At 36.7% G+C, this 23,257-nt stretch overlaps 4 protein-coding genes and 1 long non-coding RNA gene across 9 annotated transcripts in view; 1 reads left to right on the forward strand and 4 right to left on the reverse strand.

Moving 5' to 3' along the window:
• The window catches only part of LOC110802384 (uncharacterized), a 29,253-nt gene that overhangs the window by 2,622 nt on the left and 3,374 nt on the right, over positions 1-23,257 (forward strand). Inside the window, exons 4-12 of one of the 5 annotated variants that reach the window (XR_008920659.1) lie at positions 193-323; positions 2,973-3,780; positions 6,516-6,603; positions 9,072-9,132; positions 17,424-17,501; positions 19,863-19,991; positions 21,458-21,601; positions 21,786-21,897; positions 22,114-22,258. This is a non-coding gene — a long non-coding RNA (uncharacterized lncRNA). Of the gene's footprint in view, positions 1-192; positions 324-2,972; positions 3,781-6,515; positions 6,604-9,071; positions 9,133-17,423; positions 17,502-17,780; positions 18,953-19,862; positions 19,992-21,457; positions 21,602-21,785; positions 22,381-23,257 lie in introns of those variants that run through there. The other 4 variants (XR_008920662.1, XR_002537144.2, XR_008920657.1 and 1 more) reach the window with 4 other exon arrangements.
• Positions 2,925-5,669, reverse strand: LOC110802356 (cytochrome P450 736A117-like). The gene is made up of 2 exons (XM_022007815.2): positions 4,534-5,669; positions 2,925-3,720 (listed from the first exon to the last, which is right to left on the reverse strand). The coding sequence occupies exons 1-2, from the start codon at positions 5,431-5,433 to the stop codon at positions 3,112-3,114; spliced, it is 1,509 nt and encodes a 502-aa protein (XP_021863507.2). The 5' UTR covers positions 5,434-5,669; the 3' UTR covers positions 2,925-3,111.
• On the reverse strand, positions 9,301-13,354 carry LOC110802374 (cytochrome P450 736A117). The gene is made up of 2 exons (XM_022007826.2): positions 11,667-13,354; positions 9,301-11,567 (listed from the first exon to the last, which is right to left on the reverse strand). Exons 1-2 carry the CDS (start codon positions 12,612-12,614, stop codon positions 10,956-10,958), a joined length of 1,560 nt encoding a protein of 519 aa, XP_021863518.2. The 5' UTR covers positions 12,615-13,354; the 3' UTR covers positions 9,301-10,955.
• LOC110802345 (cytochrome P450 736A117) lies at positions 14,443-16,540 on the reverse strand. The gene is made up of 2 exons (XM_022007801.2): positions 15,436-16,540; positions 14,443-15,333 (listed from the first exon to the last, which is right to left on the reverse strand). The coding sequence occupies exons 1-2, from the start codon at positions 16,384-16,386 to the stop codon at positions 14,719-14,721; spliced, it is 1,566 nt and encodes a 521-aa protein (XP_021863493.1). The 5' UTR covers positions 16,387-16,540; the 3' UTR covers positions 14,443-14,718.
• LOC110802383 (cytochrome P450 736A117-like) lies at positions 19,601-21,792 on the reverse strand. The gene is made up of 2 exons (XM_022007834.2): positions 20,784-21,792; positions 19,601-20,499 (listed from the first exon to the last, which is right to left on the reverse strand). Exons 1-2 carry the CDS (start codon positions 21,747-21,749, stop codon positions 19,888-19,890), a joined length of 1,578 nt encoding a protein of 525 aa, XP_021863526.1. The 5' UTR covers positions 21,750-21,792; the 3' UTR covers positions 19,601-19,887.

Here is a 23,257-nt window from a genome sequence, read left to right on the forward strand (position 1 = left end):
TTTCAGACTGACTTAGCTAGTTAAGAAACCTGCAAATAAACATTAATGTTCAATTTGAAGATTACATTAATATAATCCTTATGCCTTCGAAAAGATATTCGTCTTAATTGGAGTAAGGGGTATCAGATTTTTTTTTTTTTTTTTTTACCATTCATCCAATATGCATTACTACTTTGTTACTCTGTTTTGAAGGGGCCTTAACTTTCTAATGGTAAATATGCGTATCAAATCACATCATCAAAAGAGAAGATAAGGGAAGGACACGAAAGCCTAATATGATTGATTAGCTTTGACATATCCAAAATGTGTATGATCTGCAAAAGGTAAGCAGTTCATACTAAATCCTACTTGTAATTTTTTTAAATCCAGATGGTCCAGCTTCCAAATTATGAGCATGCTCATAGAATATATTTTTTATGTAGCAGGAAATATAAGCTTGCATGCTGTTAGGATTGTGTTTGACCTTTTAATCTTCATCAATAAATCTCCATTCTCCACCAAACATGTGTTCTTATCCCCTCTTTTTTTCAATAAAAAGTCGGCAAATTCTTATATTTAATTCAATACTCGGAAATTTCAATGACCTATATGGAGGTTAGAATAGATGAAATTTCTGACATTTTTCAGATAAGAACCTCCATAATGAATATATTAAAAAACATTTTCGTCTTTATGTAGGATCAATTTGATTGTCTATCTTTGAAAAGGACATTAAATGATGTTTACTACTTCGCATGTGGTTCAGACTCTGGGAGTTCCTTTCTGTTTCATATAAAATTGAGATTTATTTTAAGCTGGTAATTTAGCTTATTTGTTTGGTCCATTTTTTATTTGAAGTCATACCTTTCCATGTGCCCTACCATGCTTGTCAAGTTCCTGATGACTTTCCTGTAATATGTTAATTATTTTTACATGTTCACTGTAGTGTGAGAACAGAGAAAGTCTTTCCATATGGTCTGGAAATATTAGGGGCATATCTTTTAGCTGAGAGGCTTGTTCACGCAACGGATCACCCACAACAGTACTAGGCTAATTTGTAATTAATTTCTGATGAGGACACCTTGTCCTTTTTTCTTGCACTTCACAACCATCACAACCTGCAACTTGCTAGCTGGCCTCTCATTTGACTTTGAAATGTTCCCTCCCGTTTGTTGGGGGGTTTGGGGAGTCAATTTCTCATATCAAAATCTTCACATCTTTCCAATAATGCACATGAAAGAGTTTGATTCCCTGCTATTCTCATTGATTTCGTAGAATAATATACAGCAGTTACACGTTAGTTTAGGCTAAAAACTAGGCACTAAACTAGGAATAATTAGCTACAAAGTTGGAACTAATATTCCTGAAATTATGCTAACTATATGCTTAACGGTTACTTGCCTAATGTACAAATATTTTATTGTTTAAAATATTTACATATTATATCACACCCCCGCAGTCGGAATGGGAGGTTTACGAACGTTTAGACTGTCTCGAAAATCTTCAAATAAGACTTGGGGCAGTCCTTTTGTAAAAGCATCGGAAATTTGATATCGGGATGGGACATGACGGACACGAACTTGTCCACGTGCTACTTTCTCACGAACAAAATGAATATCCATTTCAATATGCTTGGTTCGTTGATGTTGTTACTTGCCTAATGTACAAAATATTTTATTATTTAAAATATTTACATATTCTATCAGCACATGTGTTGTTTTTTGTGACAGTGATGGGCAGACATGAGCACTGTGGCAATTTGGCGCATGAGTAAGCGTAAACTACACAAACACAATTAAAAAGATCATATTTCATCTAGCTTATCTGAAAGAAGGAACAGTAACACACTGCAGACAGTATCAAAATGAAGATATTTCGTTTGAAAGTTTAGTTTGGTAAACCTCAAGAGAGACCCTAAAATTAACAGATAATCAGAATTCCCTATGATGTTACTACATATGTTTGGAGTATCTAATTTACTGCTGATACTTTGCAATAGGGAGTGACATTTTAACTTAATTAATAGAATATACAGAGTAAAAAAAATTCTGTCAGGGAGATTTTTTTTTCTTCAAGATTCCCAAAAAAGTCAAACTTGATTAACTTGTAGGCATTTCATTTCTTGTGTCTGAAAGATTAAAAAGGTTATGTTTGTTGGAGGATAGACGTTACCTGTAAGCAAATCTTTGTTCACCAAAAGCTGTGAAACCTTTCTTATGTTTATGGGCTTTGATGTTTGGTGTACCTGTTATATATATAATCACGCTGCTAAAAGCCTAAGAGTCGACTTAGTTTCCTCAGCAATGTAATGATCAAACAATCTGACCTAAAGCAGAACTATGGAATGAAACAATGTAATTAAGGAAAGCTTGATAAACTTGTAATAGATGGTTTGAGTAATCAAACTAGTTACTAGCTAAATAATGTACTGGTTGGAAGACTTTACAGGTAAAATTTGGTGTTGAAAATGTGTTAGTTGCATGTTTTATTATGTCAAGAAGGGAATGAAAATTCGTCACCCTGATATGTTTCGGAGTGTCAGACTCAATCCAAGGGTCAGACACGGCTATCTTATGAAAATTTTGCATGAATTTGGTCCAAAATGAAGTGTCTAATTGTCACATATTCATGCCCAAGTGTGAGTATCTTACATGGGTAGCACAAGTTGAAATAGAGTCAGAGTAACATATTGTCTGCAGGGGCAGAATTAGGGGGTGGTCTTTATTAATTGCCAACCCAGACAAAAGGTAAATGGTGTTTATTAATTGCAGCAATATTTTTTTTTTTTCCCTATTTATGGCCACCCCCTAATTCCGCCCCTGGTCAAAACTCAAAAGGCTCAAAACCATGTGTAATTAGAGTTTTCCAAAACGGTGCTGAGTTTCTTTTAACAATTTTCAAGCCATCCTGCTAAATTTCATAAAACAGTTATTGATTATGCAAACTTTATATAACATTGTTGCATGCTTGCTTCTTATTGCTATATGCCACAGATGATTACAATCAACATGCAAAAGTATAAAACATCTACACGACTCAAACAAGCTAAGACACATAACCGATATTACTGGAAATTTGATGCATGCAGTTGGGTCTACTATCTTGTGCACTTGATGATTCAAGTCTCAATTTTTAAGAATGCAAAGTTGCGATGACCAGAAGAGGATCCCTTCTGTTGATTACTATGCCCGGGTTTTCAGGCACATCTGAAGTCTCATCTTCTGCTTCATTGGCTGATTTCCAATCAAACAAGTGAACAAGATTTGCTAATACAAGCTCAGCATTGACTGAAAAGAAGGTTATCCCCGGGCAACCTCTTCTTCCTGCTCCAAAGGGGATCAATTGGAAATCCTGCCCCTTAAAGTCTACTGAACAGTTGAGGAACCTCTCTGGACGGAATTCTTCAGGATTTTCCCAATAAACCGGGTCTCTCTGTATTGCCCATGCATTGATGATTACGTGTGTCCTTGCAGCAATGTCATACCCATTTATTTTAACGTTCTGTGAGGTTTGTCGAAATAGTAGCAATGGGAGAGGAGGATGTAGCCTAAGTACCTCTTTGATCACTGCTTTCAAGTACTTCATCGTTTCCAAATCATCTTCAGATACTATTGTTTTTTCTCTAACGACTCCCCTTACTTCATCTTGCAGTTGCTTCATAACTTGGGGATGCCTCAAAAGCTCTGTCATTGCCCACTCTAGTACTGTATAAGTAGTGTCGGACCCAGCAACAAACATATCCTTCATCAAATACAATGAGACATTCGTAAAGTTCGATAAGTTTACACCAAAGTAGTTGAGGTACTTTTTTATTATTGTTATTTGCTTTGCTGTGCTTGAATTGTGTGGAAGATTGTAATGCATCAGGTGTAGGGGAGGCACTTTAGGTAACGCAAAAAGGTTAATCATAACTAGCTTGGGGAGGAAGGCATGTAAGGAGTATATATACATGAGATCAGTGAGAAAGGAGGCATGAAAAAAGTTATTTGAGAGTTATTTTTTTTGGTTTAGCTTTTGTTCGTATTTGGCTAAAGTGGTGATTATTTTGCTCTCTTGAAGGTTATTCTGAATCATGATTGCTTGACTATGTGACGTTAGTTATAGGATCTCATTCTAATTTTGCAGTATCCACATCAAACTGGTTGTTTTCCTGTTTGTGCACTGATTATTCTGTATAGTGGGAAAAAAAGTTCTTCTGGTTTTTCCCTATATATTCGTAACAATGATAAAATGTCTAAACAACATTTTCTGTTTTTTAAATAGGTTTTTTCATTTTTAATGGATAAAACTTCTCCATAGGTTTGGTTTAAGCTATTACTTCCTCTGTTCTCAATAAATCTCAAATGACAAATGTTTATGTGAAATTGTGAATGCCCACCCATTAAGTATTTCCCGGTTATTTATTTGGTGCTCCAAAATGGCAAGAAAAAACGCATCTTTTAAAGTATTGAATTGAATCAAATTGCTATTAGCCTTTGAAATTTAATCTTTAATAATGGAATTGTATTCTAAAGAAAGTTATGTGTGGTTGGAGGGCCTAGGAGGATTACTTACCAATACAATGGCTTTGATGCTGTCCATTTGAAGAGCAGCTGGGTTTTCCTTCTGAGCATCCAGTAAAATATCCACAAAATCCTTGTCATTCTCTTCTTTTTCAGTCTTACGATCCAGATGTTCTTGGACTACATGTTGAAGAAAGTCATCAAACTCTCTGGCAACTTTGTCCACTCGTCTTTCCAGACCACTGAGTCGATCAATCCAACCAAGCCAGGGTATAATATCTCCCATACTAAACTTCCCAATGACCTCTACATAATCCTTCAAAAGTTGCTTGAAATTGGTACCTACTTCTCCAACATACTTCTTTCCAAAGGCTGTTCTACACAAGATATTGGTTGAGAACATCACGAAAGTCTCACTTAAGTTCACTGGGCAATGTTCTGATCTCTTGATCATTTGGACCACCAGATCGACCTCTTCCTCTCTTACTTTCCGGAAAGATTGAACTTTTTTGGTACTCAAAAGCTGCAAGACACAAATGCTTCTTATCTGCCTCCAAAATTCCCCATAAGGTGAAAAGGCTAAGTCTTTTCCATCATAGATTATCTTGTTTACAATGCGTGATCTAGGCCTATTGGAGAAGATAACATCATGGGTCTTCATGACCTCACGAGCTGCGCTTGCAGATGAGATGACAATGGAGGGAGTGTTGCCGATGTAAATCAACATCACTTCTCCATATTGCTTGGACAAAGAATAGAGTGAGCGGTTTAGGAATTGGCCAAGCTGGTGAAGGTTGCCTAAGATTGGCAACTTTCTTGGGGAAGGTGGCAGTTTTCTGGTTTTAGCAGGCTTTTTGTTTAGCCATTTGTAGAGGAAGATTAAGAAGAGTATGAATGGGAGGGATAAGGGATGAAAACCAAAATTCTTTAGAAACTGAAGAGCAGAAGACATTTCTTCGAGTGTATCTGTGTCACCTGGAGTGAGAGTTATAACTTTAACTTATGAAGCAGAATAAATCTATAACTTTGAATAAGTCTGTAACAATCGTGTAAAGAGAACTAAAGATTTTCAAAGTTATCAGCTGTCATGTGATTAATCGTAGTATTACCATCTGTAACAATTGCTGTCATGTGATTAATCGTAGTATTATATTTCAGCATGACCATTGTAGTAGACTTTTTTAGGCATGTTAAGTAGAGCAAGTGGAGGTATAAACATTAAAATGATGCGTTATTGCATAGGTTGGATATGTTTTACTATGTAACATGGGATGGAATCAATATTGATTTAAAACTCCACTATCTACCCTTAATTGTCAGTGTTTAACTGCAGAAACTAGTGCTTACCGTTCTGCTGTTGGTGGTCCACAACTCTGCATTATAAAATAAAATATGATCATATCTAAACTTAGTTCATCTCTTAAATTTTATTTACTTTATTCGGAATTGATAGTCACATACGAGTATTAGTGTATTTTGAACCAGTAATGTGATCATTAAATTCAGATTGAGGGGATACTTTTTTGGATGCCATTTCACCTCGTTGAATGTGTAAATAACAATAACACATCTTCTCGTCCTGTTTTTGTGATTTGATTGAAAACACTATGTTACTCGAACACAAATATGTATCTTAGAGTTGACTTGTTTATCACATGAAAATTTTCATAATTTTGGTCGGTTAGGAAAGTGTTCATAACAATGTCAAAGTGTCGAGATTCTGACATGTGTACTTGTGGTGAAATTAACAGTCCGAGTAATATGGGTAACAATAGATATTGCTCACTTATTTGTTGGGATATTAGGAATTTATCTGGCTTGAGTTACAGTTTACAGGAAGGAGAAGAGGAATGAGAGGATGCATTATAGTTGTACAATCAGCCAATCAGGAATTCTATAACAGGAAACTAGAAACCAAAACATTTCTCTGTTATTTTTTGTTTTCTAAACATTAGACATACAGAATTGCTCTATTTTTTTATAACGTAAACTAATAGGCAAATATTAACAATCTTTGACCCCACTAATATGCAGATCTAGCATCTGAAGAGGATAGGAACAAAAAAGGCTAATATGACTGATTTGCTTTGACAGGGTCCAAGGAGTGTATGATCTTCAAAAGGTGAGCACTTCCTAATACGAAATCCTTTTCCATTTAATATGTAATATTAGCTATCCTATTTCAAGTAAGTAGGGCCCATAATCTTGCCAAGCAAGAGAGGAAGGCCTATAGTTGTTTTTCGTTTGTTTTTCAGCTATCAATTTTATATATATATATATATATATATATATATATATATATATATATATATATATATATATATATATTAGTTGCATGGACAAGTGTGAAAATCAAAATATTGCAAATGTTGAAAAACAGAGGAAGTCTTTTCTTTTTGGATTTCAGATAGATCAGCTTCTAAATTAAGAGCATGCTCAAAAAATATGTTTGTTTTTTTCGCTTGCTTGCTGTTACGATTGTGTTCGTCTCTTTTTCTTCTTCTTTTTTTTCTGACATGAAAAGCTAAACGAAAAAAGCTATTGATAGAAAACTTGTTGCTGAGATTTCCTGCTCGGAGTTGCTATCTCATGAGCTGGTGTGTTTGACTTATAATCTCGTATACAAATCTCAACCTAATGTACATGAGGGTTGTTATCCTTTTTTTTAATAAAAAGTTGGAAATTCTTATTTAATTTGTTTCCCTGAAAATTTCAATGATCATTATCTCAACGTTAGTGTAAATGGAACTTTGATATGATGTAAACAAGAAACTGAAACTCCAAAATGGTGCATTTGATGTTATCATCACAGATTTTTGTCTGTGTGTAGGATCATTTTGATTTGATAGGCATGAAAAGGACATTGATGAATAATACTACTACGTATGGGGTTTAAACTCTGTGATTTCCCTTTCTGTTTCATATAAAATTGATGTCTGTTTGAAGTTTATAATTTAGCTTATTTGCTGGGTCCAAGTTTTATTACATGCAAGTCATGCATTTTCACATGCCGTACCATACTTTCCTAATGACTTTCTGCAATTTGTTACCCCATATTTGTTTTATACAGTATATTCACTGTAGTGTGAGAATAGAGAAAGTCTTTGCCAGACAAACTAGAAATAGATGGGCATCCCTCCAAGCTGAGAGGCTTGTTCATGCTAACGTGGCTTGAGAATGATCGATCTGTGGCATTTTCTATCCCTACCTAATTTAGACTTTATATTGGGGTTGGGAGGGGTGATAATGATGTTTTATCTAAATGCCTTGAAAATGACTTCAAATAAATATCGCATAATATTTAGGGACGAAGAGAGTAGTACATTTTACCCTCTCATTTGTTTTGCCTTACCAGTTACCCCTTTTAAATTTAGGAGAAGAGCTCTAATTCATGTAGAAGACCTAACTATGAAGTCTCTTCTAATGCTCAACTCTAAGTGTGGATTTTAATCATTTTAGAAGTATAAATAAATAATCGGAATTAAGATAAGGGGAAAAAAAAAGTCCACTGTAGTAAAATTTATTCAGAGAATTGTTTTTTGCTCTCTTTCTTACATTAACAAACTAGCAGGTCAACTATCCAGCAAACTTCAAGTATCATTGTTGTATACTCCCTCCATTCTCTCGAGTTCTTCCCTGTTATAGTAACATAAACCAAGGAAATGTGGAAGTAAATGGAAAGTGGGTCATTTTTAGAATTTTGGCTAGGACAGAGGAAATGATTTAGAGACATGTTATTATTAACTAGATTAAGTGGACCCATACAGTGAGATAAGGGAGGGTGAAAATTAAACTTTTCATTGCCATAAAAGGAATAACATGAAATATGGTAAGAACTCAAAGGGTCGGAGGGAGTATGTGGTGTGCCTTTTCGCTCCCACTTCTTTGCACTTTTGAGCATATCTGTGAACCCTTTCTTTTCTAATTTTTTGGACTATACTGTTATGTTTTACTTTGAGTGAGTGAGGCTCTCAAAGAAGAAACTAACTATGTTGGTTTGATAGGTTAGACGTAAGAATGCTTATTAGTATATCTTAATGTTGTGAAACTCTCTTATTGTCGGGATATATCTTCTCAAGTGAAGCAAAATAAAACATACTCCCTTTGTCCGAAATCAATACTCACATTAGTCTACGTATACTTATGCTACTTCTCTAAGCCACTTCTCAAAACACAATCAAAGTCTTTAAGCCAATGCTCAAAAAAATACAGTTTCATGTGCTATCCACAGTGTGTTGTAAGGACATTTAATAGATAAGCCCTGATTGTAAGAGACATTGGTCGTTCTAACCCTGTGCAAGATGTATCTGTCCCAGGAATAAGTCCTGCATGAAGTTTATATACACTCTGAGTTCATTGCAAATGTTTGTGTTTTGGCATAATTTTGTCAGTATTTGATGATACACTGAAAATAGTCTGAGCTGAAAAATATATGGGTTGTTTTTCAGTTTATCTTGATTTACTGTATTAATAATTTAATACTATTAAAAATTCATTACAATTTGTATATTTTCTTTCAATATTGGTGATATTTTCACATATGAACTTCTTATCCTATCCCTTACTGGTGTCTTTTTCTTGGATATTCAGGACTTGTTAACACACAAGGTATTTAAAACTCAGTAACCGATAAAGTTGAAGTGTTCAGAAGGTATGTTTTCCGTAAATTTCTATCCTCCGTATCACACATGTCTGAAAAAAAAACCATAAAAGTTAAATTCCCAGTAGTTGCTAAACATGATAAATTCCTGCATTCATTTAGGAGTTTGCAGGAAATGTGTAATAAACTCACAATTCACAGAATAATTCAAGACACGAATAAAGGAAGTTGATGATTGTTGATCAAGGAATTCAAAAAGGTTTACAGGAACCAGAATACAAACTAACAGCTTGAGGCTGTAAATCTCCAATATAGTGACTTTAGGCCACAACTCTCTGTTGTCTCAACACAAAAGCATAATGAGCATTGCTGCCCCCATTCCCCTCCTTTTATTGCTACTCAATTGTACCACCCATCCACTACTTAGGTGCCGTTGTGGTTGTTTGCTGCTGTGCCCTTGTTCAAGCTGCTGCTCCCCTTAATTGTTTTTGTCTGCATCCTTCCTTTGTCCTCTTCTGGCATGTAGTTGCTATGGACTGCTTCTGCCTAGTCATCTGCTGAGTCATCACAAAATGCTGAATTTAGGCTTGTTTGAGAAAACTAATTCATGGGTCATTATGAATTCCTTAGCTGGTTTGCTGAGAACATAACAAGTAGGTTTGCGCCTTTGTGGATTAGCTAAAGAGCATAAGGTCACCATAGGTTAGCTGATTCCTAAGGAAGGGTGAGTGGAGGTTGTGGCCTTGTGGGTGAAATATCAGCTGCGTGGCTCAAGGCCTTGCCATGGAGAAGCTACTCTACATGACTAAACAAATAATATTATTGACTAGATAGGGGTGGGGGGCATGTTTGGACGAAAACCCCTGAGATAGGATTCTTTGTGGTAGGGGCAGATATTTCTGCTAATGACTGGCTATAGGTGAGGTTTTCCTCTTCCTATCTTCTTTATTGTAGTATACATCTGCAAGCCATTGTATGAGTCCTACGTTGCAGATTTGCAGGGACCAAAATGTGTCCAATATTATCAAATTATAACAATGACTTGTCATGACAACTTGGGAAATTGGACAATTTTAATATGATATTTCGGAAAGAACAGCTTGTCATTGATAAATACTTACTATGCTCATCAAAAATAAAATCTTCCGAAAATCTAGAACTATGAAACATTGTTCTTTATAGATTGTAACGATACACTTGCTTCCATATGATAGAAAACAGCTAAGTTTTACAACGTAGTCTAATTAAAAACCTTTCTCAATTCACAGGTGATTAAGTGATTAACTAGTCTAATTAAAAACCTTTCTCAATTAATTGCATATAGGAGTAGTGTCACGGTCCGAATGTTTTGACACCGGAACCGTGCGGTGCACTCTTGCCTATTGGCGGCAAGGATGCGAGCCTTGTGCAGAATGAGTGTCTCGTGACTCGTAGGGGCACGAGTAAGCAGCGTTTGATTCTGAAAGGGCGCTCTTGCCTATTGGCGACAAGAGCGAGGGACGAGGGTCGACCGGGGCGCTTGTGTGCGCACGGCAGGCACAAGCGTGACCGGCGACGAGAATTTATCTATTTGTGGGACTTTGTGGGATTTGGGATGCTTTAGAGCAAGTGATGGCACAATATTTATAAAGGCCTACAACAAAACACAAGCAATAAAGCGATGGTAACAATTGGTGAGAAGTAGGAATTCATTCATTCATACCCCTCGTAGAGGTTTATTTTGAATTAGCTACAAACTACCGGTGAACACTGGATTGACAGTAACATAATATTTCTATCTAGAGCTTAGAAAATTATTAGAAAGATCCTAGAAAGCACTAGATAAGCAAAATACAAGTACATGAAGGTTGGATTCTAACAAATAGGATACTCTACTAATAAAGATGTGGAGTGGCAACAGCAAGAAGTGGAGTTTTTCTATGAATAGTGAGACCAGTGCTTTCAGACATGTCCATCGTTTCACCTTTGACTCCAGCAGGCAACGTCCAATTGAACTTGTGCATAAGATTTGCTAACACAAGTTCGTTATTAGCTATAGCAAATGATATTCCTGGACAAATCCTTCTCCCACCTCCAAATGGAATCAGCTCAAAGTCATTCCCTTTAAAATCTATTGAAGAATGCAAGAACCTCTCAGGACAAAAATCCTCAGGTTCTTCCCAAATAACAGGATCTCTTTGGATTGCCCAAACATTGACAAAAACAAGAGTCCCAGCAGAAATGTCATAACCTTTTATCTTTAAATCTTGAGTTGATTCTCGAGGCACCAGTAATGGAATTGGTGGATGCAGCCGTAGAGTTTCCTTGATCACTGCTTTCAAGTACTTCATATTCTCCAAACCATCCTCACTTATATGTTCATTGTCTCTAGCAATTCCTCTTACCTCTCTTTGAAGTTCTTCCATTACTCTAGGATTCCTCAAGAGTTCTGCCATTGCCCATTCTAGCACAGTATAAGTTGTATCAGTTCCTGCTGCAAACGCATCCTACATGAAACAGTTCAACATTGAGAGTTCATTCATAAATCCATAGTTAGCTGTTCTAAAATTTATGATCAAAACAAAAAAGAACATATTTAAATTTACCAGTATCAGAGCTTTGATGCTATCTCTTTCTAGAGAAAAACCAGCTGAATTTTCCTTCTGAACTTGAAGTAAAACGTCTACAAAATCCTTAGCTTCATTCTCATTCTCATTACTATTTTTTGTTTGATTATGTCGATCAGAGTGCTCTTTAAGTATTCCTTCCAGTAGCAAGTCAAACCTTTTTGCAACTTTTTCCAATCTTGCATCCATACCATTGAATCTATTCACCCAAGCCAACCAGGGAATGAAATCCCCAACATTAAATACCCCAAGTAACTCCACAAACTCCTTTAACACCTCCATAAAATCAATGTCACTTTCCTGATTTTCGCTGTATTTTCTTCCAAATGCCACCCTGCATACCACATCATTTGTCAAGACGACAAACATTTCACTGAGATTCACAACTGATGCATTACTTTTCTGAATCTTTTGCATCAACAGAGCTGTTTCTTCATTTCTTATATCTCTAAAAGATCGAACTCTTCTATCGCTCAAAAGCTGAAGCACACATATACTCTTCATCTGTCTCCAATATTCTCCATAAGGGGACGCAGAAACATCCCTGCTATTGTAAAGTAGCTTATCATATATGCTGAACTTAGGCCTGTTGGAGAATACAGAATCATGGGTTTTCATGATTTCTTGCGCTACCTCTGCCGATGAGATTATAAGTGTAGGTCTGTTGCCCAAATAGATCATCATAAGTTTACCACATCTATCAGACAAAGATCGGAGAGAGCGATGAGGGTGTATGCCTAGTCGGTGAAGATGTCCTAAAATTGGAAGTTTTGGCGGTGATGGCGGTAAGTTTTGAAACTTTAAGGAATTGGTAAAGAGCCATTTGTACAGGAAGAATATGAAGAAGAGAGAGGAGAGGAAGGATAGGAGGGGATGCATGTAAATTGAGTGCAGGGATTTCTCCAACATTTGTGGAACATTAAACATGTTTTACAAGTTTTCCTAGTATCTTGGGCGTAAGATGGTTGTTCAATATACGGAGTATCACCTTTCCTTAAGTAACCATTAACTTGAGACTTTTTATGGCTTTCTCACGTAACCAGATTTTGGGCATGTTCTAAATGTTTTATTTTACACCGTAGAGGTTTGGGGTCCTCGTTGATATTTTTTATGATAGGCTGATAGCAACGGCAACTTTTGATGGTTTTTTCTCTTATTGAGAAAAATAGTGCCTTAGAGTGTGGACCACGCATTTTGTTAAATTATACAGTTTTAGCGGGATTCACTAACTAGTTGATCTAGAAACACACGAATTTTGTACTTTTCGTGCGCCCTTATCGACATAACCATTGATTTAACTTCTTGTAACTACAAGTTACGTTTCTTATAACACAATAAAACTTGGAAGAAAGTTAGGCTCTGTTTGTAGAGACCATTTTGGGGCATAAATGAGCATTTAATTTTGGAGCAAGTTCAGCGGTTTTAACTAGTAAAAAACTTGTTGTTTGTAAAGAGAGGATCGGCATTGCGGTTTGGGGTGAAACTTGCTTTGAGCAACATTTTGAGGAGAACGACTTGGGATTTCGTTCCCAATATTTTGGAATGAAGTTTTGAAATTACATTTGTGACTGTTCAACTGTGTAACTGTGTTAGTTATGTTGGGTCCAAGACATTAGGACAAGAGATGAGGTGACCCACACACATGTAAGTGTGATTTTACCTTAAAACCATATAACAATAGGAAACAGCCACCGACTTTTATGATTTTTGTTATGTGTGCCTCGAATCTTCCTTGAAGGATGTTAGGGCGTTATAGTGGAAGGTCTGATTTCAAATGGACATATCGTTTGACCTACTCAATAGATTGAGTTGATTCAAGTTGGAAGTGAAAGCTTGGCTCAATAGCTTTCCAACGCCTGGTCATAAGCTCATTTTGGATGAGAAATGAGGGAGTTATGACTATTTTACGAGAAGTTGTCATGAACCTGCTGGAGGTTCGGCCGAACTCTTAGATGGTTCTACCGAACCTGAAGAGAGTCAGTAGCTTTGAGATTTTGGAGGTTCGCCGGCCGAACCTGACCTTGGTTCGGCCGAACCTGACTTTGGTTCGGCCGAACCCTTTAAAGGTTCGACCGAACCTTGCGGGTGAACTGTTTTCTTCTCCGCAAGGTTCAATCAACGTGACCTTTTCTTGTCCCTTAAATTGGTTTGATGTCTAACATTATAAATACCAAATGTAATGAGAATTTCAGAATTAAGAGAGAGAAACACAAGTGAGGTTGAAACCCTAGATCTAAGCATACATAGAATTATCTTTTTTTCACCTTTGAGAATTCCTCTTTGTAATTCTTTCTCTATTGAAGAGTAATACAAGCTACAAACCCTCCCCCATGGTGGATGTAGCTCATTAAAGAGTGAACCACCTTAAATCTTTGTGTGTGTTTTAATTTCTTCATTTATTTTTTCTCATTATTCCAACATTAAATTTGTCATACAAATCAACATTCAATCCCAAAAGGGTCCTTCATTCATAACACTTTTCATTTGTGGCCTTCTTACCAATCTTACAATTTGGGTTTTTTCCTACACGCACAGAAATTTCTAACAAGCTTTGAATCTTTGGTCTAAATAGTGTGTCCTTCAAAGGAGCTAATAGTTGTTTATTATTTGGAACAAGCATTCAACGACTTTTTGGTAAAATCTTAGTTTTGTAGCTAATCTGAACGAAACTATTGGAAATAATTATATTGGGATTAAAGATAACTTCTCTAATTATAAGAAACCCTTTACGAGTAGTTTCTGAAAAGAGAAGAAATAGCAGGGCAACTGAAAGTGTTGCCTGAGAAACTCAATTCTTGCTTCTCTTCTCTTTATTTGTTCGGTACATGTCTTCAGTTACGGTTATATATGCCAAAATCTAGCATTCTATGTAGTGTCTTCAGATGTTCTTGTGTATAGCTTGACACCTTTACGAGTACAACTTGAGAAACTGAAGAATTTAGTAGACTGAAATACTTATGGAAGATTGGAAGGAGAACCTAAGACTACATGGCAGTAAATATTTAGTTTCTACTAGTTTACACATTGTTACTTACTGGTGAAGGTGTGGAGTAGCAACAACAAGAAGAGGAGTTTTCTTGTGTATAGTAAGACCCGAGCCTTCACATATGTCCAGCGTTTCACCATTGACTCCTCCAGGGAACGTCCACTTGAACTTGAGCATAAGGTTTGCTAACACAAACTCGTTATTAGTCATTGCGAATGATATTGCTGGGCAAATCCTTCTGCCGCCTCCGAATGGAATTAGCTCAAAGTCCTGTCCTCTGAAATCTATTTCAGAATTCAAGAACCTCTCAGGAAAGAACTCTTCAGGCTCTTCCCAAGTAAGAGGATCTCTCTGGATTGCCCACGCGTTAATCATAACACAAGTCTTAGCAGCAATGTCATAACCATCTATTTTTATATCTTGAGTTGATTCACGAGGCACCAGTAAAGGAATTGGTGGGTGCAGCCGTAGGGATTCCTTGATCACCGCTTTCAAGTACTTCATTTTCTCCAAATCATCTTCAGTTATCTGATCTTTGTCTCCAGCAATTCTTCTAACTTCTTTTTGCAGTTGTTCCATTATTCTGGGATTTCGTAAGATCTCTGTCATTGTCCATTCTAACACAGCAGAGGTTGTATCAGTTCCTGCTGCAAATGCATCCTGCATGAAATTAATTGGAGGTAACTTCTTAGAACATCTAAACACATAATCTTATTGTCTGTTTCTTAATTAAGACCAAAAACTTTGGTATATTGTACTTACCAATATCAAACCTTTGATGCTCTCTCTTTCAAGATGAAAACCAGCTGAATTTTCCTTCTGAACTTCAAGTAAAACATCTACAAAATCCTTACCTTTGTTCTCATCCTTACCGTCACCACGATTTCCTGCTTGATTATGTCGATCTAAGTGTTCGTGCTCTGCAAGTATCGCTTCCAGTATCAAATCAATGCCTTTTGAAACTTTCTCCAATCTTTTATTGATACCATTGAATCGATTCACCCAAGCCAACCAGGGTATGAAATCCCCAACATTAAATAGTCCGATCAGTTCTTCAAACTCTTTTAACACCTCCTTAACATCAGCACCACTTTGCTGATTTCCACTGTGTTTTCCTCCAAACGCAACCCTGCATATCACATCATATGTCATGTTTGCAAACAATTCACTCAAATTCACAACTGATCCATTATTTTGCTGAATTTTCTCCATCAGCAAAGCGGTTTCTTCCTCTCTGACATCCCTGAAAGACCGAACTCTTCTACTGCTCAGAAGGTGAAGCACAAATATACTCTTCATCTGCCTCCAATATTCTCCATAAGGGGAACCAGCTACATCACTGCAGTTGTAAAGAAGCTTATTATATATGCTTAACTTGAGTCTGCTGGAGACTGAAGCATCATGTGTTTTCATGATCTCTTTTGCTACCCTTGCAGACGAGACTATAATCGTAGGTTTGTTTCCTAAGTAGATCAACATAAGGTCGCCATAACGCTCAGACAAGGATCGGAGATAACGGTGAGGGGACATGCCTAGCTTGTGAAGGTGTCCTAGAATTGGCCATCTTGGTGGAGATGGTGGTAAGTTTTGGATTGTGGTTGAGAGCCATTTACATAGGAAGACTATGAACAAGAGGAAGGGGAGAATGAATGAGAGGTGATACATGTAAGTAGAGTTCAGAATTTTCTCTATCATCTTTGGAGGACTAGACATATTTCTCCCTCTAAAATGGTAAGTTGATGAACACTAAACACCGGTGGAGAAGAACAATTTCTCTTCTATCCAAAAAATTTAGAAAAATTAGTAATTTTGTCACAGAAACAACATTGTATACGAAAAGTCATGTTTTTTTACTGATAACTTTGAATAATGTTAACATTATAATTATACATGATTGATGATTATGTGGAGTAGTTAGTTAGTCATTATTGAATGTCATTTTATGTAGTTGTGGCGCTACTGGCGTATGCAAGCAGTGGTGGAGCCACGTGGGTGCAAGGGTGGTCCGCCGATCACCCAATGTTTAAAAAAAACAAAAAAAAAATATACCTTATTTATTTTAACGCAAAGAGACAATATATTAATTAGATTAGATAATTTATCTATACCTAGTTTATACCTGTATAACTAGCCTATACCTCTATAACTAGTACTTAAAAAGGAAAACCATAGTTGATTAGATGACACGTGTCACTCCATCTTTCATCCATAATTTATTATTATTTTGTTCAATTTTTCCTTTTTGTTGTTTGTTATACTAAATATTTTACAGTTTCAACACGTCTTTCACTTCATTTTTCCTTATTCAAGTATCCAATATCAATTCACCATTTAATTTATACATATTCATTCAACCCCTTTCACTCCATCTTTTTCTTTAACACTCAATATTAATTCACTATCTAATTTATATCTTTTTTCAACTTTCAAATTTCACCTCTTTGTGAATCATATATATTCCACTAAAATCACAAGCTCTCAATAAAATTAGGCAATTAGCACTTTAAGCTTAATAGAATAACAGCCACACATAATTGCCCGTTTATTGAACGGGCTCAAAAGCTAGTAATTATTGTATTGACATGTCGACATCCTGACTCAAAAATTATGGCTACGTATTCAAAATCACTATTGCCACCTTGCATTGTTCACTTCTCCGGTCCTCCTTTTGATTAGTGCTACTTCATGGTCTCACCTGATGGTTTTCGTTCTTATCCAAAAGCTTAAGCATTGCTTGTTTATTTTTTCAGGTCACTTCCTCGACTCATAAAGAATATACAGCTTGTAGCTTGCCTTGACATCCTATTTGATACAAAAAATAAGTTGAGGTAAGAACAACCGGTTTTTCTGTGAAATTTTGTAGGATTGTTTTATGTGAATGTTTGTGGTAAAGCATCTCCTTCCTCGAGTTTATTTTCGTAAAGTTTCCTCCTCACTCATTAACACCTCTAGAATATGACAATATGTGAATTAAGTACTAATACAGAACCTAAAATTAGAACATACTTGGGTTAAAGATGCATTAATACCTCAAGGTGTCTCAACTGGTAGGAAATGCTTGTCAGTATAGGAAAACTTTATTACAGTGTGACTCTTGCAATATGCAGGTAGCTAGTCTGAGTAATCTAGTAAACATGTGGATTAACAACAGCAAGAAGAGGAGTTTTCCTGTGTATAGTGAGACCACTACATTCAGATTGTTTCGGCCTTGACTAGGTTGGCTAGCCTAGCATGAGCTCGTTATTAGCTATCACAAATGACATCCCTGGGAACTTCCTTTTTCCACCCCAAACGAAACAAACACGAAACTTGTCCTTTAAAGTCTATTGAAGAGCTCATGCAAAAACTTTCCGGACGGAAACTTGTCAGGTTCTTCTCAAATAACTTTCAGGGCGCAGGTATCATGCACGGGGGGCTTGCTTAAGCCAATATAATGATTTCTTCAGGAGACAGACATGATGAGGATATTTTGGATCCTTAAATCCAACATGTTGCATATTAAAAATCTCATTAAGATTACCATGCAAAAAAAGCATTTTTGACATCCAACTGATGAATGGGCCAAGAGTGTGCAAGTGTAATGCTCAATACTACACAATATTAGTCGGTTTTACAACCGGACTGAAAGTCTCGTCGCATTCAACTTCAACCTGTTGAGACCTGCCATCACCTACAAGACGGGCTTCGTGCCTCTTAAAAGAACCATCGGATTTCTTTTTTTATGACGAAAAATCCACATAGAACGAATAAAATTCACATCAATGGGACGGGTACTAATTCCCACGTCTTATTTTAATTAGAACATCATATTTATCTACAATGGCAGCTTTTCAATTGTGGTCATTTAAAGCACTCACCGGATTTTGCGGGATGGCGAAATAGAAGTAGTGGTAAAAGTGTTTAAATTAAATGGTCTTTTGGACTTGTATATCCCATGTTGGCTTCTTGTAGCCATGCGGGTGGGCTGCTAGGCAGTGGGAAGAGGTGCAGGGATTGGGCCTGATGGTATTGGTCCAGCACTGGGAGCTGTCGCTGGATTGGGGTTGGATAAGAGGACTGGACTGGGTGAGGGGTTGTTGGGCTGGGACGCTTGGAATTGGCCATAGGCGTCCGGCTTATAGCAGGGGAGCTACTGGATCCGTTGGGTGGGGAAGCTACTGGTTGGGTCGTGGGCTCAACTGTTGCATTGGGCTTTGCCAGAAAGTGCAAGGTGTATGGTGATAACCCATGGTCCAGAAAGTCATAAGAAGTTGGGGTTGGATTGTGTAATTTGGAGAAGGTGAATTGATTTTCCTCAAAAATAACATGCCTTGATATTATGATTTTCTTGCTTGATAAATAGAGTAACATTTATATCCCCTATGGTTTAACTGATAGCCCAAAAATGCACACGGGCTGGATCTTGCTTGCAACTTATTAATAGTTGTTGATGGAAAAGGAGGATAACATAAACACCCAAAAACCCGGAATGAGAATAGGAGATGGTTCTGTGATATAGAATTTGTGTTGGTGAGTTATACCCAATGACCTTGGTCGGAAGGACATTAAGGAGATAGGTGGCCATTTGGAGAGTATAATGCCAAAAAGAGGGGGACATGGAAGAGTGTGCAAGAAGAGTGCGCACTATATTGTTATTAGATTTGATATTCAAGTGAGGGTAAAAAATATTACTATTTGCAATTATGAGACCCTACCCATACTTTAGTTATTGTCAATTTGTCATCCCTAGTGATTATTTGCAAATATGAAGTACCAAGTCGGAAAGAAAATAGTCATATTGGATGTACGGAGTATGTATCTAGCTACGTACGGTTACACTGGAATATTATTAATTAAAAAATGCATAGGACAATCCTCATGTATACACATGAAATTTTGTATGGAACTTCCTATCTGAATGCATCTTCACCCTCAAATTAACCTGTACTTTCATTAACTTCGCTTTTGCTTCATTAATACCTCTACAATGATACGGAGTAACAAGTACAGAACTAATAAAAATTACAGGACAAAACAACAATGACATACTTAACTAAAGATGCATTGATACTTAAATTCCTTAAGTTGTTTCAACTTGCAGCATTTGCTTGTCATTACATTACAGTATTACACCTTCAGAAATACTAAACATATACACTATACTATAGAACTTTATTGAACTGTGACTTATACTGTTGCACAACTTGCAGATCAATAATGAACTCCCTATCTTTTCTAGTAAACATGTGGAGTGGCAACAGCAAGAAGAGGAGTTTTTCTGTGTATAGTAAGACCAGTACATTCAGACATGTCCAACGTTTCAGCATTGACTCCAACAGGTAACGCCCAATCGAACTTATGCACAAGATTTGCTAACACAAGCTCGTTATTAGCCATCGCAAATGACATCCCTGGGCACATCCTTCTGCCACCCCCGAATGGAATCAGCTCAAAGTCCTGTCGTTTTAATTCTATCGTTGAGTTCATAAACCTTTCAGGACGAAACTCCTCGGGCTCTTCCCATATAGCAGGGTCTCTCTGAACTGCCCAAGCATTAACAAAAATAAGAGTCCTAGCAGCAACGTCGTAACCATTTATCTTTACATCTTCCGTTGATTCTCGAGGCACCAGTAACGGGATTGGTGGGTACATTCTTAGAGTCTCCTTCGTCACTGCTTTCAAATACTTCATTTTCTCCAAATCATCTTCTGTTATGTGATCTTTCTCTCCACCAATTCCTCTTACCTCTTTTTGAACTTCTTCCATGATTCTAGGTTTTATTAAGAGTTCTGTCATAGCCCATTCTAGCACCGTGTAAGTCGTATCTGTTCCTGCTGCAAAGGCATCCTGCATGAAAGGTGGATATGGTTTTAGAAACACCAAAAAATTCATGCATAATCTTATATGAAGGTCAATACCAAAAACTGTCGGCCATGAAAGTAAAACGAATCAAAGAGGTGTATCTATCATCTATTATCTATTATATTATAGTAAAACAGACATCGGAAATGACACGTGTCACTTCCTGGTGAGATTCAGTATATTTGACTAAAATTTATTAATTAATCTTTTGAAAATCTGTCACAAAAATAAAGCAGTGGAGCTGTAGGACAGAGGAACATAAAACTTACCATTACCAAAGCTTTGATGCTCTCTCTTTCAAGAGGGAAACCAATGGAATTTTCCTTCTGCAGCTGAAGTAAAACGTCTACAAAATCCTTACCTCCATTCTCATCATCATTATCGTATCCTGTTCGATTTAGTCGATCAGAGTGCTCTGTAAGTATCTCTTCCAGTAGCAAGTCAAAGCTTTTTGAAACTCTCTCCACCTTCGCATTCAAACCATTAAATCTATTCACCCATCCCAACCAGGGTACAAAATCTCCAACATTAAAAGTGCCAAGCAACTCCACAAACTCCTTCAAAACCACCTTAAAATCAACACCACCTTCACCATGCTGGTGATTTTCAGTGCTGTATTTTCTTCCAAATGCAACCCTGCATACAACATCATTCGTCAACACCATAAACATCGCGCTCAAATTCACAACCGATGCATTACTTTGCCGAATCTTCTCCATCAGAGAAGCTGTTTCTTCCTCTCTTATACCCCTAAAAGACCGAACTCTTTTACTGCTCAAAAGCTGAAGCACAAATATACTCTTCATCTGCCTCCAATATTCTCCATAACAGGAAGCAGCAACATCCCTGCTATTGTAAAACAGCTTATCATTTATACTAAACTTACCCCTATTGGATATTACAGCATCATGTGTTTTCATGATTTCTTTCGCTACCTTTGCAGACGAGACTACAAGTGTAGGTTTTCCGCCCAAGTATATCAACATAAGCTCACCATATCGCTCAGACCAAGATTTCAGAGTTCTGTGAGGGAGTTCACCTAGCTTAGGCAGATGTCCTAGAATCGGAAGTTTTGGTGGTGATGGCGGTAAGTTTTGAATTTTTGAAGAGTCTGTAAAGAGCCATTTGTAAAGGAAGAAAACAAACAAGATAAAAGAGGGGAAAGAAAATGAAATGGGATGCATGTAAAATAACTCGTTAAATGTTTTCTCTAACATTTTTAGAACACTAAACATTTTTTCTTTTCCCTTGCTATATGGTGAATTGTACAGGTTTTGTTTCCAAGGATACAACACTGAATTAGATGGAGAAGGAACCTATGAAGATAGTTTGGATAGACTCAAAATATACAAACTCTACTATACTTGTTAATCAATTCGCCAGGTATTGTAGTGCTTTTTATAGGATATTACGTATACTTGAACTATTCATTCATGCATGCCGTCTTACTCAACGACCTAGCGCATCTTAATCAAAGTTATCGGCTTTCTTCGTAGTTTTTGCCATAAATGATTTGCTTGAAAGTCATCTAGTGTTGATCTCTGTTGTTGACATTCAAGTTTGGTATGATCTGAATTCTGAAACTAAGTATGAATACAGGTACATGAGTATGACCGCAAGCCTCTTATAAACAATAGAGTGTAAAAAAACTCTGATGATGCAATTGTTGCATTAAAAAAAGCAGAGAATGAGGAGGATAACCGTAAGAAACTTTAAACAATGTTATCTCTTTTTTCATTGCAAGGTTAGTTGTACAATTTTGACCTTAACATCCAAACTCCATCTGTTTGTCTTGTGCATTAGAGAGATGTGTACATGAATCGAATCTCGACTACATTATTCTATAAGTGGAACTCGTTAATTGCTCCCCCATATCTTAAAATCGTCTAACAATTCACTTATGTTTTGTTTGGTTAATACTTGTGTAAGGAAAGGGAAGCGCGGGAATAAGTTCACAGCCAATAAAATAAGATAAGATAAGTGGAAAAAAAAGTACCTTACTAGATAAATATAAATAAAAAAAAATAGTCTCCAAAGTTGCACCATTTCTGGGCCTACATATTGAGAACCCCTGATTATCGTTGATTATTTAAAATACGAGTACAAAGCAACCACGATTTTGGATTTATCTAACATAAAATTTGGATGTCACGGCCCCTTCCAACTTTGAACATATAACCTCTACAAGTTTTGGTTCCGTCGAAATTTTAGAGAAAAATCAGTGGAAGTTAGATGCATAGTTTTATATACGAAGTATGTCACAAAAGTTACACAAATAATAAATTAATATATTCTGTACTTATTTGATACTCCTTGATGCTCCTTATGCGGTATAATTAGAGCTGTCAATTCTCAATCCGAACGGTTCAACCGTTAAACCGTTGGGTTGGTCTAATTGTTTAGAACTCAACCGTCAATAACCTGCGAGGTATAACGTACCCGAATCCGACTGATCCAATTATATTCAACTTGAACCCGCACCAACCCGAAAATATTACGTAATACTCCGTATGCGGATATTTGCATAGGTACGAATTTTTTTCTATCAATAGAACGAAAATGGTGTAACCGTCACTTTAAAATAGGATCCTTTACCCCCAGACGGACAGACGGTTACTCTTTTCTTCTCCTCTCCTCTCAGTTTTCATATGGCTTGATCTGCTTATTTGGTCATATGGTATAGGACAATTGTTCTTCACTTATAAAGAAAAATGTATGGACTTTAAGGGCATCTTGAATGGTC

Source organism: Spinacia oleracea, chromosome 1 (genome assembly GCF_020520425.1).
Source record: "Spinacia oleracea cultivar Varoflay chromosome 1, BTI_SOV_V1, whole genome shotgun sequence".
NCBI classification, from domain to species: Eukaryota; Viridiplantae; Streptophyta; class Magnoliopsida; order Caryophyllales; family Amaranthaceae; genus Spinacia; species Spinacia oleracea.